Here is a 14,029-nt window from a genome sequence, read left to right as displayed (position 1 = left end):
GGATGCCAGGCTGCACAGGCATCGCAAGCTCGCAGTGACGTGGTCATGTCTTCATGCCTTGACTCCATGGAGGGACGAAGATTATTTGTCCAGGGGTGTCCCCATGGGAGTGGTAGTGTGTCGCAGGGAAGTGGTCACAACGGATGCCAGCTCCATGGGATGGGGGGCTGTATGGCAACGCAGAGCGGTTCAGGGCCGCTGGGGTCAAAGAGACCATTCCAAGCATATAAATGTGCTGGAGCTGCGTGCAGTGCACTTGGCACTCAGGCACTTCCTGCCTCACCTGGAAGGGAGGCATGTACTTGTTCGGTCAGACAACACCTCTGTTGTCTACCACATCAACCATCAGGGGGGCACCAGGTCAGCACAACTTCTGAGTGTGTCCAGAGAGCTCCTGGAATGGGCCTCTCCTCGCCTGTCCACCCTGCGGGCAGCGTACTTGCCAGGGCGACACAATCAGGTCGCAGATTTTCTCTCCCGCCAAGAGTCCCCTCCGGGAGAGTGGTCCCTCCACAGAGACATAGTGCTGATGATCTGGGACCGTTTTGGTCAGGCAGAGATAGACCTGTTTGCGACGGAAGAGTCGACTCAGTGTCCCCTATGGTACTCTCTTACGGGGGCGTCGGGTGCGCTAGGCCAGGACGCATTGGCTCATCCTTGGCCAAGGGTCCTTCTATATGCCTTTCCACCCCTTTCTCTAATTTGGCCAACCCTTCAGAGAGTCCTCGAGGAGGGCCACAGGATGCTGCTGGTGGCTCCGTATTGGCCAGTGCGACCATGGTTCCCACTACTACGAAGTCTATGTCAGGGCGTCCCATGGTGTCTTCCGACCAGAAGGGACTTGCTGTCTCAGTTGGGGGGACTGATATGGCACCCCAATCCTCAACGTCTTCGGCTGTGGGTGTGGCCACTGCAAGGCTAGGACAGCAGCTGACTGGAGTTTCGAGCCCCGTCAGACGCACCATCCTGGGCGCCAGGGCACCCTCTACTCGTCAGCAGTACGAAAACAGGTGGCGCCTGTTTTCCCAATGGTGTTCGGATCACAAGAAGGATCCAGTCTCCTGTACAATACCCACCATTCTGGAGTTTCTCCAGTCTCTACTTGGTAAGGGTCGCTGTCCTTCGACGCTTAAAGTTTATGTAGCGGCAATATCATCTAATCACGCTGGCATTGATGGCTGTACGGTAGGGAGCCATAATCTAGTCTCTCTTTTTCTGCGTGGTGCCCGTAGGTCACACCCGCCGACAGCTCCACGAGCACCAGGTTGGGACCTTCCCTTGGTTCTCGAAGCTCTGTGCCGTCCTCCTTTCGAGCCTCTGTCGCAGGCGGACCTCAAGTGGCTTTCATGTAAGACGGCTTTTTTGTTGGCTATTACCTCAGCAAAGAGGGTCAGCGAGCTACATGCTCTCTCAATCAGCCCCTCATGTCTCAGGTGGGGCCCTGAGGGCTCGTGTGTTACCTTGTGGCCAAACATTGCATTCGTACCAAAGGTGTTGTCTCACTCTCACTCTAACCAACCGTTGAGGCTGGCACGTTTTCAGCCTGCGCCTGGTGAGGGGTCTGCATTATTGTGCCCGGTAAGGGCTCTGGAGGCATATGTTGCAGCTACTGCTGTGATAAGGCATTCAGACCAGCTGTTTGTGTGTTATGGAGGCCCTAGGTTAGGCTGTCCTCTTTCCAAACAGCGCCTCTCCCACTGGATCGTGGACGTCATCTGCCATGCCTATGCTGCAGGGCCCGGCTCCCTGCCGGTCGGCTTGAAGGCTCACTCTACCAGGAGCGTCTCCGCTTCCTGGGCTGCCCTGAGAGGGGTTCCGCTGGAAGCAATATGTGCTGCTGCATCATGGGCTTCCCCAAGCACGTTCACCAGATTTTATAGAGTTAACGTGGCCACCCCTCATCCCCTGGGCCAGGTTCTTCTACAAGGGTCCTCTGGGCCTCCTCAGTGAGGTAGGTGTTAGGATTCCTTGTGACATCGTTGATATTAGTCATTCAGTGCTTTCAGCACCGCCCTCTGGCGGTCAGGAGGGATGAAATAGAACGAAAGTTACGTATGTAACTACGGTTCTATGAATCCCGGATGACCGCCAGAGCTTCTCCGTCACTCAGAATCCTTGCGTTTCGCGAGAAGATTCTGTAGGAGCAGAGCAGCGGATGACGTCGGGCTATATAGCCTCTGATTGGTCATCCGTGTCACACCTGTGACTCCGTTGGTATTATTACTCGAATCAGCGCATGCGCGAAGGGAACATTCAGTGCTTTCAGCACCGCCCTCTGGCGGTCATCCGGGATTCATAGAACCGTAGTTACATACGTAACTTTCGTTTCATTTGAGCTGAGGTACTCTGAGGAAAAGTGCTCCCACAGATATAAGCTGGTTTACATTTTCAACAGCATCCAGTGAGCGTACCATGACCAGTGAGACAAGTTGTGGTGGTGTCTTTCAAACCCACTCTTCCTGTTTACCTTCAGATTGCAGCAAAACATCTCCGTATGACAGGGTTTAGGATTTATTTATTTGATTTTTACAAATGTTGGCAAAAAGGGAACCACCTGTCATAACTCCACCGGCCAACCTGGATCCCTCACAAGTTGGATCGGGCACGCACTCCCAAGTCTAGTCCAATCAATTCCCATCCGTCTCCTCCTCTGTTCGTGCCTCTCGGCATTTGGACTGCCTTCCTTTGCTGGAATGTAACCGGCTGATAATGCAAGGCGTGGACTGAATGGAGCTGGAGGTGGAATTGATGACAGCTGCAGTGTGTTGTTGGTATCACCCTGTTTTGTGTGTCTTGTCACAGTCTGTCACTGCTGCAGTGCATGCCTGCCCCCTGCAGGCACTCCGTCATACTGCAGGTCACAGGTCCTGAAAAGATCACCCACTTTGTGATGCAGGAAGTCTGTTTTAAAATAAATTCACAGAAGACAAAGCTTTTTAGACACTAAACACGCTTCTGTTGTGAGTCTGAGACACGTCAGGCCATTTCACACACTCCTCACTTCAATAGGAGCCAAAGCCCCACATGCTGTGTCCTCCCATTTCCAGTCATTTGCTGTTTGTTTATGGTGGCATGGACTCCACACAGTCTCGTCTCCTCCTCCACCTCCCCAGTTTTTGAACTTGTCTTTAAGTCACGCTTCAATCTTCACGCCTCTTGCTTGCAGGAAGAAGAGGTGGAAGAGTTTAGGGTAAGTTTGTCCTGGTTACCAGTTTCAGCTTGGTTCAGCTGAAATCCCATCCCCCCTGCATCACCCCCCCCCCCCCCCCCCAGCCATAAACTCTGCATGTTTTCTGTTACCATTTCTGAACGTGTCTGCCCATGCTTCTGTAGGAATAACCCTTCCATTGCAGTGCCCATTTTACATGAATCCTACTGAAGTCCATCATCAACCCATTAACTGTCCATCATGTTTAGTAGATTGTATGTCTGAGTTAAGCTAGTTAATGTTTATTTATAAAACCACGATAGAATTAAATGCAGCTGCACAATATACTGATATCTGTTAAACTCACAGAGATGCAATGCATTAAAGACATAAAACACAAACTACAGACCAATAATATACTTATCAGATGAGTTCTTGCTTCCCTAAAACATATAGTAAATGCAAAACTAGCTGAACGTAAGCCGAAAGCAAAAATGAGCAAACTGGTAGCTGAAAGCTCAAATAAGCCAAACAAATTCTAAAAGCCAAAAGGGGAGTGGTGGCGCAGAGGTTAGAGAAGGTGGGCCTGTGATCAGAAGATTGCCGGTTCAAGCCCCAGTACCGACAACATCAAAAATGTGGGTGGGGTAGGTGAAGCACCCACACCTGCCCCCCACCCTCATTTGCCCCACTCTGGGCCCTTGAGCAAGGCCCTTAACCCCCATCTGCTCCCTAAACAGGTCTTTCTTGAAAATGAGTTCTCGTGGCTCAATGAGACTACCTGGATAAATAAAGGCTAAATGAAAATGAGCCAAACTGTATTTAAATGAAGCATAAGAAGACAAAGTTAGAGAAATTACACTGAAGTCGATTTCAACAAACAGATTTTAAAGGAATTAAAAAGATTTAAATGGATGTTCATGATTTGTTTCTTTTTGTTTGTTAATGATAGTAAAAGTCATAACACATTATTTCTAATCAAGCCAAACATTTTGATGTATTTTATATACAGTAGTCCCTCGTTTATTGCGGGTGTTGGGTTCCAGACCCCCCCCCCCCCCCCCTCAATAAGTGAAAATCTACAAAGTAGGAACATTATATTTATTTTAGTATTTATATATATATTAAGGCTTTATAAACCCTTCCCACACTCTTGCAATGTTCTAAACTCTTAAACCTACGTCATTTTAACAACATATGTGCAGTACAGTGTGCGTAGCTACTAAATTTTACTTGTTAGCTCTGCAGAACATCAACAGCTCTCGGTTCCGGTCCGACTCGCTTCCATTTCTGCAGATGTATCCTGTAGCAACGAAGCCCACAATCAATGTTCTAAACTCTTAAACCTACTAATTTTAACAGCATATATGTAGCTACTAAATTTTACTTACCAGCGCATCTGCTCTCAGAGGTCCTTGTGGGCCAGCTACCAGCTCTCAAGATTCACCGATGGGTCTGGAGGGCTGGTTCTTCTCTGGTTCTGTGCAGCCGTTGAGTGCCAAGCGCATTTTTTTGGTTGTGGTGGGGAGGGACCTTCGGGTGGCCGGCGTGGGATCTGTGGTTCATTTGAGTGGTCCGAGAGATGATCAAAGTCCCGGTGAGCTCCAGATGGATTGCCGGACCTTTGGCGGCACGCATCCCACTCGGAAGTCCTTGTGGGCCGGCTAGATTCACCGATGGGTCTGGAGGCCCGGTTCTAGTCCAGTTCTGGTCCGGTTTGTTGGGTTCCATTCGACTCTCTGTATCTGCTAGGTGCCAAAGTCACTGTAAAAACGCCAAACTTTTTCTGATCAGATCAAAACTTTTCCTTTAGTATTTCAGCAGAAGGAAACGAGGCTTCTGGGTGGGGCACTGTTGGCTTCTGGGAAATGTAGTCCTTATGAGCGGAAATACAGTGAAGGCCTATTGAGAGAAAACTACAAAATGGTGGCGCTGGTTCAAAGTATTTTATTTTTTCGTTAACTTTTTACTGTACAGTATTCAGTACTGTCCCAATCACGTGAGTAATATTAAAGTTGACAACCATGTGTCTCCTATACATCCCCCCCGTTAAGTTTTACTTTGAAAAACCGCGATAGAGCGAGTCTGCAAAAGTCGAACCGCGAAGTAGCGAGGGACTACTGTATAACAAAGTAGGCTAGTTGCAAAAAACATAGAGAAGAAACGATAAACTCAACAATAACATTATGAACGCTGACTCAGCGTTCACAGTAAAATGTGGCAAGTAATTCCAAATACTATACGACTCGTTATTGTTCATGTTCATATTTGCATCCCTTCGTTAAATACCGTGCATCTTTTGTTTCCCTTACCCTTTTTGCCTCCATCTGACAGAATGTCCTGCTCTGTAATGTGACAGCATGGCACGTTAGGGAGTGCTGCCTCCATCCCAGCTGCATGGTCCCAGTTAAACAAATCTTACAGAGTTTGTAGTGAAAATGGTATTTGTAGGCCTCTCTGTTTTATTGTGGTTGTGCTCATTAATGTTTATTCTTTTCTCTCCCTCAATCTACCTGTTCACTTTCTATTTCCACGTTTTTACCTGCGTTTATCCTCTTCCCATTCCTTGTTCATTCTCTTCACCTCATCCTACTTCTGCTTTTACTTTCTGCCATTCCCTCGTCTATCAGGTCGTTAAGTCAAGGCAGCACCAACTCCAACATCCTGGACGTGCAGGGCGGGGCCCACAAGAAGCGAGTGCGCCGCAGCTCCCTCCTGAACGCTAAGAAGCTGTACGAAGACGCCCAGATGGCCAGGAAGGTGAAACAATACCTTTCTAACCTCACAGTGGAGACAGATGAGGAGAAGCACCAAATTATGTCCCTGCAGTGTGAGCCATCTTACAACACCTGTGAGTAACACTCTGACCGTCAAACATCTCGTTTTTTAGATTGAAGTAGGAAATATGAGTTAAATAACGCTCTGATCCTCGCCTTGTAAGTTAGCTTTTGCTTTAGAGGAATTGATGAATTAAAGGAGATTGTTCTGCTTTTCAGTAAAACATGTTTTGTATCTTCAAGAGCAATTCTGAAAGATAATTGGTGGAGATTAAAGAGGATTTTAGTGAAAAAATTGTCTGGTTGAGAACCAATTCTAGATTCATCACCTTGGCACTGCCATCTAGTGGCTTTGCAAACATTCTGCAGCCACATGAACTGCTGTAAAGTCTGAAAACATTTATCCAGACTAGATTTTCAGTTTGTTCTAAAATCCTTCTTTCTTCCATGCTAAGCTGTTGGAACTTAACTGTATGAACAGAGAATAAACCAACATGTACCTGCAGTTTTTAAATTGAACTACTAAATATGTGCAAACTTGCTATCCAAATTACTTCTTTAAAATTAATGGTAATTTCTCACGTTGTTTGAAAAGAAATGTTTCTTGCAAGATATTTTCTGTTGCTGTGTTCTTTTATTTATTTATTTATTTATTTATTTATTCATTTCATAACAAAATAAAATACATATCAATTAACATATATGTAATTAGAAAACAATTATAAATATAAAATGAAAGGTAGCAGATGAAGAAAAAATCTTATTGAATCTGCTCCTTATTTATCTAATAAACCATTCAAACAAACATATTCAGAAAATTATCAGAAACAAGTAAATAACTCAAGTAATATTTCAAATATCCAACATTTTTCATGAAATACATTCATATATATTTTTTTAGCAATTGAATTTTTACCATTTTCTTAAATACCGAGATTGATTTAGCTTCCTTAACATCTAACTCCAAGTCGTTCCACAGTCCAACACCCTGAATTAGGGTAGATCTTCCCTTCAAACTGGTTCTGAATTGTGGTTTAACAAAAACATCTTTCCCCTTAAGATTATAATTACTAGCTCTTTTTACACAATGCATTTGGATATTAGAAGGCAATGTATTATTATGAGCTCTATACATGAATGACAAAATGGTATAATCCACCAAATCAGGGAACTTCAACAACTTCATTTGACAAAATAATATACTCGATGGATGAACTAAAGTAGCTCTCTTTGAGTGTTTGAGCTGAACATAAAGAGAAAAGTTGGCAAGAAGGGAAGCGTCTATTGTTCAAATCTTGTTTTTTTGTTTTGTTTTGTTTGTTTTTCTTCCAGTGAGCAAAAACTTGAGTGAGAGGAGATCTAATAAGTCGGACATGTCTCCGGTGTCCCAGCGGTCCACTCTGCCCCTGGGGAAAGCTCAGAACAGGGTATCCCAAGTCCTCCAAGTCCAGGTACCACTGAACCCTCTACGAAAGAAGAGCACGGCCAAGGACACGGGCACGCCGAGTGAGCACTCCTAAACTAAACTTTACTGTGTGAATGTTCATGAAGCATTCACTCTATTGTGATCCGTTGGTATTGATGCCTCTTTAGCTTTTTGAAATATTTGGTCTTTTCTGTCACTTTTTTTCCTCATAGAAAATGAATTGAGCTCATTTTACTTCTTTCACATCTTTAGATCTGTTTACAACCTTTTACTGCTCCTTTCACATTTTGTTCTGCTTCAGCTTCTTTCAACTCCCTTGTGCAAATTTAAACTATTTTCAGTTAATTTCAGCTGTTTTGTGCTCCTTTCAGATTCGGTCAACTAACCAAAACATTTTTGTGCTTCTAACTTTTTTCTGTTAATTTCAGCTTATATTTATGCCAGTTTTGGCTTTTTCTGCTATTTCAGCCTCTGTTTAGCAGTTTTTAGCACATTTTTTGCATTCATTTAAACTTTTTTGAGATTAATTCAGCAAAAGTGTGCTTTTTTCCACTTCCTTCTGATAATTTAGGTTTCTTTCTGATAATTTAGGTTTCTTTCTGCTTGTTTTTTGCTCATTTCAGCTTTTTTTTCCAGATAATTTCCACTTTTTTATGCTCATTTCTGCTTCTTTCAACCTTATTGCGCAAACATTTGTTCTTTCTGCTTCTGCTAATTTAAGTTTTTTCTACTATTTCAGCTATCTGTTTTTAGCATGTTTTAGCTAATTTCAGCTATTTTCAGATAAATTCAAATTTTTTAGGTAATTTCTACATCTTTCAGCTTAAATAAATTTAAATTAATAATAAATTCAACTTGTTGTGCTAGTTTCAGCTTTTTCTGCCTTTTCAGCTTTAACTTTTTCGTGTAAATTTTAGCTTTTCCAGCTCATTCCACATTTTTTATCTCATTTCAACATTTCTGCTTCCTTATAGTAGTTTAAACTGCTTTCTGCCTTTTCAGCTACTTTTTTTTTTTTTTTTACTAATTTCAGATTTTTTTTTCCAATTTCCTCATTTGTATACTCTTTTTATGCTTATTTAAACATAATTCAGCAATTATGTGTTCTTTCTGCTTTATTTTGCTAATGTATGCATGTTCTTTCATTTCAGCTACATTTAGCAAATTTTTCAACAATAAGCGTTCACACACTGTTTTCACAGGAAATGCAATTTCTCTACTTATTATATTAAATTACACAAACATCTCTTTAACTTCTTTTTAATTTTTTTTTTAGGAATTTCAATATCACAACTGATTTAAGCACCATTGCATTTTTCCATACTTGTTGTAGAATAAAGAAATGAAATGTCCGGAATCATCATCTAATAAACCTATAATTGATGTTAACAGCTGTTTATAGTTCTGATCTGTTAAAATAAGTAAGTACCCTTTATTTTTTCCAGATTCAAATTCTCCCCAGGTGGTGAAGAAACCTCCAGTGAGCTCCTCAGACGAGTGGAGCTCCAAGAGGCCGTCCGATGACACCATTTCAACCGTCTCTTCGCTCCACTCCAGCCCCACGGTGTCGCCTCAGGGCTCTCCACGCAAAGGTCTGCAACCAAACCGTTTCACCTTCTATCGTTTCCTTCATTTTGTTCTCTGAAGAATATTCATCAGCTGCATTTCATTGTTTAACTAAATATAATATTTTTGGGGAGCTCTACATTTTTCCCTAATTGCTGAACGTTTTCTTATTACAGACACGTACTGTTTTATCTCTTCTTTCATTTCAACTTTGATTATCATCGTTTCAGTGGGAGGCGTGACAAAGTCCCAGAACTCCAGCCAGATGAACCTATCAGGATCCTCATCGTCTCTGACCAGCGACGCCAGCACAAAGACCGGCGTCAGCCTGCGCAGCTACGGCATAGGTGGGGCCCTTCTCCACAAGAGGATCCTGCTGATGACCAGTCAGCACAGCCGAGACAGCAGCAGGGAAAGAGGCGCGGAGCTGGAAGACATAACAGAGGAGATAGACGCAGCTCAGAGAGGCTTGTGTTCATCAGAGCAGAGAGGAAGATCCAGACAGCAGAGCAAACGGGGCGCTCAGGCAGACGCAGAGCCGGTGTTACTGTGGACACCAGCACTGAAATGTATGGAGGCTCATAGATCTCCACTCTGTCATCCAGAGGCAGGACTCGTGACTCCACCTCCTCCCCAATCCTGTTTCACGAGACCAAAACCTCCTGTGTCACCCATCAGGGCAAGGCTGATGTCACCTTTCAGGGTACTGAGGGAAAGAAGTCAGTCCAGGGAGAAGCCGTTGCAGAAACATGTACAATCTGAACCACAGCATGGGACACAAGGACAGACAGAGCAGAGAGCCAGGAGATCAGTCAGCCCCAACCCCTTCCTCTGGCTGTGCAGGAACAGACACGCCAGGAGAAAGACAGTCTGAGACACTGAAACAGTTGAAAAACCCATTGTTCTGTGTTTTTATAAGTGATGGCGTTTCATTTTTGAGGCACAAAAGTAAGTGTTGCGTAAGCGCAGGAGCCCCAGGTCTCCGATGGTCCACAGAAAGGTGATGCCTGAGAGTTTGCATCGAGTGTTTAAAGGAAACGATGGCGCTCGGAGACAAAACTGAATATCTGAGGCAGCAACCGCAGATGAGTAATCAGTTCAGGTTGACCTCTGAGTTGCCCCAACGCGTGATCGTTTGCATGTTGTTATGTTTCTGTAAGCGTAGAAAATCGTGTCAAAGCAGGTGTTCTGTTCACGTCGATGTTTTAACCACGAACAAAGAGAAATACGAAACAAGACTCATGACGATTTGTAACTGACAGAGGCAGTTTGTGCTTGTGAGTTCCTTTGAGTTTATGTAGTTACATAAAGTCTAAAGTGTGTCTTTTAAGTCTTGTTTCAGTCGTTTTATTTGCAGAACTTTAGGTGTTTGTTTTGCATTTTCACATTTATTCTACATTTTTAGCTGCTTTTACTGTAAATCTCAACATTTCCGATGCTCCTCCTCAGGTTGCGCCGTCCCAGGCGCTAAAATGGACAACCTGTCGGACTCGAGTCACAGCGAGATCTCCTCCCGCTCCAGTATCTGTTCAGTCGACTCGGTGCCGGCTCCTGGGCCTGACGACCGCTGTAACAGAACCTGTACCGCTGCTGCTGCCACTTTCGCTTCCAACCCTACTGCTGCTACGGCTGCCGAGGTCGCTGAGGGCACGGCGGCGTTAAATGCTCATTTAACTGCTGATTACAGCCAGCCCAGCACAAGGTAATTAGCTTTGACTCAGTTCGTTTTATCTAATCTGTCTGCTTAATTAGTTCTGGTCCAAAAGAGTCCTTGTAAATTGGAAGTCATAATGAGATGAACAGAATTTGAGTTTTAAAGGGATGGATGGCACATTTGGCTCTGGGGGGGCTCTACACTTTCCTTTATTAGGGCATGAAAAATACTGTATTTTCCAGCGTTCCAGTCACTCCAGAGTGTAAGTTGCAGCAGTAATAAAAAACATCATGAAGAGGAAAAAACGTATATAAGTTGCTTCGCCGTCGCAATAAACAATAAGTCAATCGCATGATGAATGAAAATTATCAACCTCATTTTCATTTACTGGCTTTATCATTGCATCGTGTCTCTCTTTCTACAGAAGACACGGCTCCACCCGGGTGCTCTTCACTGACCTCTCCCTTTCTCTTTAAAACCTGTTTTAACCGTCCAAAATAGTGTTTTTGGGTCGTTAAAAGCAGCTAAGCGGAGAAGCTAAGCTACGAGCTAAGCTAACAGGCCGACCTCAGGAATAAACCTCCGTCTTGTCGAAGCTCCAAAATTCACAGTTGAAAGTTGTTTTTCTCTGCAAAAAGAAGCGGAGAACTTGTTTACTGATTTTTTTTAATTAAAAGCTTTCCGTGAAAAATGCTATGCTAAAGAGCTCAAACCACCGAGCGTCATGTCACCATGTCGGCCCATGTCACGTCAAGGGCCCTCCCTCCCATTTTTCTTAAAGAGACGCTGCTCAACTATCCATCCTTTGGTTCAAACTGTCCTATACTGCCATCAGGTGGTCAAAAAAGGTTCAACAGCCAAACAAATCAACATTTCTTCTAAAATTTGACAATTAATTATTGTTCAATTTCAAACAATATTATCGTTTATCGCAATAATTTCTGAGACAATTAGTCGCCCAGTAAAATTTGTTATCATGACAGGCCTACCGTCACGTTTATTATGCATTTATTTAATGGTCAAAACAGCTTAATTTCGCCTGGGCATTGTGGCGCCATCCATCGCGTCTGGAGCCGCTAGCTCTCCAGCGTTCCTCCGCCTGCACCAGCAGAGTGAAGCGAGCGTGCACGGGAGGCCTCGCTGTCGCACTTCTTAGAAATTTAAAGTGTCAGTCAAAAATTGTGTTATGAATATGGGAAAATCAAAAGGCAGACAAGTCGCTTCGGCGTGCAAGTCGCAGGACTGACAAATCTATGCAAAAAAATTGCGACTTATACGTTGGAAAATACGGTACCGTTCGAGTGGTGCATCAGTGGACTTTTAATAATTTAAACAGTCTCATATCATCATGTTGGTGTTTTATTTTTCCGTTAGTGTGCCAAAGCACTTCTCTAAATCTATACAATCTAAATCCTGATAGAATCGTCAAAGATCAGATAGAAGCTCCGCTCTGTCAGGACCCAACAAGTTTTCTGCTCTTATGATTTTTTTTTTATCTCCATCTACCACAGATTTTGCCACAAAGTAACCTCCTGTGCACCATCTGCTGCCGTTCACCCCTCCTCCTTTTCCTCCCCCCGTTGCTTTCCAATTACATACCTTCCTCGTTAAAACTCCAAGAACTGGAAGCCATAAAAAATAACAGCTTTTTATTAGCATCTCACATTTACAACACTCCTTGCTTCGCCTTTTATTTGGGAGAAAGGTATCGGCTTTCGCGCTGGCAGCCATTTAATCTGGCTGAGTAAACAATACAGTTGTTTTTATTGTCTACAGATGTTTTCATCGTCCCTCCTTATTTAGGCCACTCTGCCTCATAAAGAGAAGAATGAAATGTCTCCCTCTCTAATATTGTCTCACCTTGGCAGTTCTGCTGTACAAAGCTGACTTAGTTTATGAAATACGGCTCAGTTTCATTGAGTGGCCTGTTTGTCATGTAAAACCGTGTCAGCCAATCAAACGGCTGCTTTATAAAACGCAGCTGGGGAGAAACTTCTTGCACAAGTTCCTTTGAAAAGTTATTTATTACTCAGACCGTGTTGTCAGTTTATTTTTAATCTCTGCAACATCAAACTTTACCCTGTTAATTTATTACGATGTTTCAGGACACAGAATGTGTGATTTTTAGGTGTTTTATTAACCAGGTAGACTAAATTTGTGTTTGACTGGATTAAATTAGATCATGTATCTATAAATATGTAGCACCAAATAAACCAGGGGTGTCAAACTCCGTTACAAAAAGGAGCCAAAATTAAAAAGTGGTCCAAGCCGCGGGCCAGTTTCAGTCGATACATTAACTGTCGACTGGGTGAGGGGGAGGCTCAGCGTGAGGGAAATGCAGCGCTACCTATGTAGCTTTTTAGCTAGCGTGTCTGTACTGCGTACCGCTAGCTTAACGCCACATCAGTGCCAGCAGTTGTCAACCAGGGGTATAATAGTAGGGGAAACACTGCTATCATCTTGAGGGGCCAGATAGATGTTAACCAAGGCCAGATTTGGCCCATGGGCCTTGAATTTGACACGTGAAACACTTGATTTTAATTTGTAGAGGAAAATAAATTATTTTAAACATCATCCAAGCAGGAAGTGAAGGCAGATTTATAGTCAATGAGAGTTCTTGTGTCTCGCTGACGTGGGTGTATGACGAAATCTGCATAGTTTTCTACTCTTACCACCCGCTGGCACCCCGGCTTGCGCAGTGCCTCCCCTTTTTTATACGGGGTACGCGTCACATTGGTCAGAACTTTGTGCGCGTGTTTGTTTATGTAAAGTGGCTGCAGACGTGGATCTTTGAGAGCTGTGTCTGCTGAGGAGCAGCTGGCCGAGGCTGTGTCAAAATACAACCGTCCCAGTAAAAAGGAAAAAGACGACTGAATCAAACTTTTATGCAGGCAACAGCGCAGAGCACCGACGACTCTCCATGGCTGTGCTGAACGAGAGAGAGTGTGCAGAACAAACAGAATTAAAGCTGCAAGCAGCGTTGAAGGCCCTCGCAGCGAAGCGCCGCTGCGGCCTCATGGCGACCGCGGGAACTGCAGCGACCCTTCCCGGTCGCCATCGAGAACGCTCACGCTACAGTCACGCGCCCGTTCTCTGGAGTGCGCATTCGCCAAACCTTTGACATAAGCTGCGACCGCATATATACCTATTGTAATAATGTAGGGGGCGCACTTGAGTCAAATATTAAACAACAACACCACTGCGTCCATAAGTCCTCACTAGTCAAGCACCAAAAATCTGGTGCAGATCGGACGATATATCACTGATATATAACAGTTTGAATTATCTAGGGGGCGCACTTGAGTCAAATATTAAACAACAACACCACTGCGTCCATAAGTCCTCACTAGTCAAGCACCAAAAATCTGAAGCAGATCGGACAATATATCACTGAGCTATAACAGTTTGATTTACCTAGGGGGCGCACTTGAGTCAAAAGTAAAACAACAATACCATTG

At 44.0% G+C, this 14,029-nt stretch overlaps 1 protein-coding gene across 1 annotated transcript in view; it reads left to right on the top strand.

The window, feature by feature from the left end:
- Positions 1–10,623, top strand: part of LOC119420836 (rap guanine nucleotide exchange factor 6) — a 149,463-nt gene extending 138,840 nt beyond the window's left edge. Inside the window, exons 22-26 of the mRNA XM_037688260.1 lie at positions 5,779–5,999; positions 7,258–7,431; positions 8,797–8,943; positions 9,148–9,264; positions 10,367–10,623. Coding sequence (XP_037544188.1) covers positions 5,779–5,999; positions 7,258–7,431; positions 8,797–8,943; positions 9,148–9,264; positions 10,367–10,623 — 916 coding nt within the window. The remainder of the gene's footprint in view (positions 1–5,778; positions 6,000–7,257; positions 7,432–8,796; positions 8,944–9,147; positions 9,265–10,366) is intronic.
- The last annotated feature ends 3,406 nt before the right edge of the window (positions 10,624–14,029 follow it).

The sequence above is a fragment of the Nematolebias whitei genome, chromosome 14, assembly GCF_014905685.2.
Source record: "Nematolebias whitei isolate Nwh7 chromosome 14, NemWhi1, whole genome shotgun sequence".
NCBI classification, from domain to species: Eukaryota; Metazoa; Chordata; class Actinopteri; order Cyprinodontiformes; family Rivulidae; genus Nematolebias; species Nematolebias whitei.
The sequence above is the reverse complement of the archived record's forward strand: the minus strand, read 5'-3'. Positions and strand labels throughout refer to the sequence as shown.